Genomic DNA, 4,210 nt, shown 5'->3' on the forward strand with positions numbered 1-4,210 from the left:
CTTATTCAAAAGCATTATTTTACTGGCTCTTACCTCCAGAAAAGTGGCTACCAGGTACTTCTGGAGCCTTGCAAGGTTGTCTCATGGACATATCCAGCCCACCAGCCTACAGTCCTAAAGCTACCCCGTATCATCCTCCTTTTCCCCCTTCACCTTAACCTTCTGGCTCTCCCTGCCTGAGTGGAGCTCTATCCACGGGGCACCACAGTCTCTTCCTTCAGCTACAGTGAGTAGGAATCACCCAGCTGAAAGTGTTCTCCTGAAGAATGAAGATAGCTATCTAGCTGTCTTAGGGGTGGTTTCTTCAAAGGCAGAGCCTGAGGAAAGGACTTGGGTACAGATGGCTTACATGAGAACTGATGCAGGAATATGGAGTGGATAAACGAGAGTGAGAGAAAGTAAGCAAAAAAGAAATATAAGGGTGTGCTATACAGGTCACCATTCAAAGAAAAGGAAATGGTTCAACCAGGACACCCAAGAAGCACACAGGGTGCCTCCAGTGTTTTCCACCTGAAGCATGGGTGGCTGGAGTATTTATCCTGTGTCTACAACTTGGGGACTGCTCCTGGGAATAATGACTTCTGCACATTTCTTCTTCTTTTTTTTTTAATTTTTTTAGTTGTAGATAGACAGCATGCCTTTATTTATTTTATTATGTGGTGCTGAGAATCGAACCCAGTGTCTCATGAATGCTAGGCAAACGCTGTGCCACAGAGCTACAACCCCAGCCCCACTTCTGCACATTTTTGGTATGAAATTGCACATGACTCAAGAGGGATCATACAGAACCAGAGAAAGTCCTAAAGAAGATATTAGAAAGATGCACAAAGTGAGTCTGAGCTCACCAGAACCATCTGCCACAGCCACAGCTGGAACCAGATTTGGGGAGATGACATGGGCACCAAAGGGTCTGCCATGCTCTGCCACTCCTTTATGTTACGCTGTTCAAGGACCTCCAAAGCAGTGACACCTAAGCCTCTATATTGTTTTCAAAGTCAGTTTTCTTTTTTCACCAATCTATAAATACACGTTGAATTCAGATGTGAATCCAATGTAGAAGAAGAGAGGAATGAATCCTTGCTGTTTGAGAATCATCCCTTCCTCCTTGTGAGCCAAAGCCATGTGTCCCCAGGATGTAGGGACCCATGGACACGTTTGGTACCTTGAAACATCTAGAAGAGCTCTACCCAGAAACATTCAGGCTAGGTGGGCAGAAAAGCCTCATTCCCTCTCACAGTGTCAAAAGTGCCTCCAACAGAGATCCTCCAGTCCATGTGTGCCCATGTGTTTGAAGACCTGTGTGTTGCAGAACTTTGTCCCCATACTAGACCCTGATCTTACAAATTCTCCCCTAGATTCCTGGTCTGCATGAGTGACACTTCTATCTATCTATCTGGTATTACACAAGAGAAACCTAAGTACCATTCCATGTTTGACCATTCTTTCTGACATTCATGTGTAATTAATCACAGATTCCTTTCCATCAATGGGGAAATTTATCTAAAGTGAATTTGCCCTTTATTTTGTCTACCTGAAACCTATTTGCCTTATGACCAATATGCCTAATTAAATATATGTATATTTTTGCCTGAAATTGTTATTATGGATTATTGATTAAGATTTATTATAACCAATATGAACCCAATACATTAAACCTAGTTTTACTTTTTACTTAATTATGCATTATTTTTGCAGCATATTGCCATGGCATGATTATTTTGTACATTGTGGGTGCCTCTTGTATTTGTATACATTAGCAAACTTCAAGTCGTTTTTAAAATATGCTACATCTAGCAATAAATACATACAAAATCTGCAGCATTTCAAAACTAGTTTTTTCAATTCAGTCTCATTTTTTTTTCCTTGCCTCCTTTTTGTCTTTTGTTTGTTTTGCATGATGTACAGTTTATATGTGTTCTAGTCAAATCGTGTATCTGGGATCCAATAGCATTTGGAAGCAAGAATCAAGAAGTATGGGAAAATGTTCTGAAACTTATGCCCACACAAGGATTCATGCACAGATGTTCATACCAGCATCAGCTGTAACTACCCCAAACTGGAAATGACTCAAACACCCACCAGTTCATAAGTGGAATACAACTTTGCATCAACAAAGAATGAAATTTTGATGTGCACAACACAGATGACCTCAAAACAAGATGATGCGCAAAAGCAGTGAGACACAAAAGACTATATACCACATAACTCTGTTTATATGAAATCCTAGGAGACAGTAGAGATGGAAACCACATCCATGGTTGCCTGAGGTCAGTTGCTGGGGAAGATGAACCACAAAAGATCACTGTTAAGAAGCCACAATGCAGAGATTAAGTTAGCCAGACATTTCCACACAGCTGCAAGGGGGGCTGGATTCAAATCCAGGCTCTGTTTTCACCAGTTATGCATCTCAGATCACAAGTCTCATAACATCTGCTTCATTCCAGTTCTCTTCTTCCTGAGATAAATCATCTCGCTTGGGTCTCCAAGAACACTGCCGCTCAGTCTTTTTATTTTTTTGTTATTTTCCTTTAAAGTCCCTTTTTTTTTTTTTTGAATAACAAGTTTATTTTTTTAAAGGCATATAGACAATAACAAAGTAAACATTTAAACGGATCTTAACTTCTGTACTAGAGTTGTTCCATTAAGGTCCAGTCTCTAAACATTTTTAGTTCAGTAATCATCATCTTCATCAGAGTCCATTACTTTTCTTCTGTTGAATTTAACTGTTGTTTTCTTTTCTGTTTGTTGGCTTACTTTTTCAAGAATTTCTATTAAGCCTTGTTCTGATATCTTCCCGCTGAGTTGTCCATCTCTTGCCATCTGTATAAGATAATTTTCTACTGCTTTAGTTTTTTCGGGCTTTACAAGTGCTAAATTACTTAACCTGGCCAGAGCTGACTGATCCAGAACTTGGGCCAAAATACTGTTTCTCATTTCTGCTTCCCTGTGCTTTGCTTCTTGTTGTGCTGCATCGCTGGGATCCCCGTGCTTCGCCTGCAGCTCGGCCACCCTCTGCTTCCTCAGCGTCTCCAGCCCCTCCTCCGCCATGCTGCGGCCGGCGGGGGTCCAGCGGCCGGCGGGGGTCCAGCAGCCGCCGCGCTCTCGGGCCCTCTCGGAGGGATCTCGTGCCCACTCTGAGCGATCTCTAAAGTCCCTTTTTAGATACTTTTTCTAAAGGCCCCCCATGGTATTGCTTATATGTTTATGTACTGTAGCCTTTGAAAAATCACAAACACTTATAATATCTAAACTTTCCTCTCCCATCCCTGTAACCACTCTTCACCCCCTTGAAGGCAAAGGACTCCTCTATTGAAAAGGCATAGTCTAGAAGATGCCCCTTTGATGCAGAATTGTGAAACGTCTTGGTGTCAAGTAGCACATTCATGGATGACCCATGTTTATGTGATAGTGTTATGTGGCCAAATGCAACCATTTTATGTTGACTTACTTCAGCACAAGAGAACCAGAGTTTCAGAATCACAGTCCCCAGGAGAGCACACATGTCAAACATGTAATTCATGCACTGCCTACACCCTTCAGGTAAGAATCAATCATTTTATACCATAAAAAAATTAAGTGGGGACAAGGGTGGATAATGATCAATCACAGGGATTTCAACCTGCAGTCACAGTGATTGGTCCCAGGTCTAGGCATGTGATAACAGCTCAGTCTAACAGAATTGTTACCTAGGTTTTAAAATACGATCACTGAAAGAAAGAAATTGCCTATCTTATATCAAAAATTAAAAGGCTGTAACTTCAAAAGCATGTAAATAAAATGCCCTTTGCAAACTTGTGATCTCTCACAAATGCTTCCTACCCTGGTATCTTTACAGCCATCACTCTGTGATTACCACAGAGTCACAAACACTTACACACAAACACACACACACATACTTCCCATTTTAAGGAGTAGAGAAATACTGAATAAAAGAATTTATATCAAGTATAAATGGTGTAATGAATTATCTTCTTCCAACAAAGAGGACTTGTTATGGAGGCAATTCTTAACCTAAAAGAATGAATCTCTCTAATGGTGGGATTTTAAAGCATGTTTCATTTGGGGGAAAAAGAAAAAAAAAAAAAAGAAACTTCACTGAAGCAGAGAATTCTTCCTGATGCCTTCCACATCACATCATATAAACAATTAGTTATTAAATTTATAGTCAGCCCTGCTTTCAGCTCTTGGAAGAGGGACACCATCTAAATAT

The 4,210-nt window shown here is 40.7% G+C and overlaps 1 protein-coding gene across 1 annotated transcript; it reads right to left on the reverse strand.

Annotated features, from left to right (window-relative positions):
- Positions 1-2,550: 2,550 nt before the first annotated feature.
- On the reverse strand, positions 2,551-3,073 carry LOC306660004 (programmed cell death protein 5-like). Its single transcript, XM_079138066.1, has one exon. It carries the CDS (start codon positions 3,046-3,048, stop codon positions 2,671-2,673), a length of 378 nt encoding a protein of 125 aa, XP_078994192.1. The 5' UTR covers positions 3,049-3,073; the 3' UTR covers positions 2,551-2,670.
- Positions 3,074-4,210: the final 1,137 nt, after the last annotated feature.

The sequence above is a fragment of the Sciurus vulgaris genome, assembly GCF_902686455.1.
Source record: "Sciurus vulgaris genome assembly, chromosome: 4".
Classification (NCBI taxonomy): domain Eukaryota; kingdom Metazoa; phylum Chordata; class Mammalia; order Rodentia; family Sciuridae; genus Sciurus; species Sciurus vulgaris.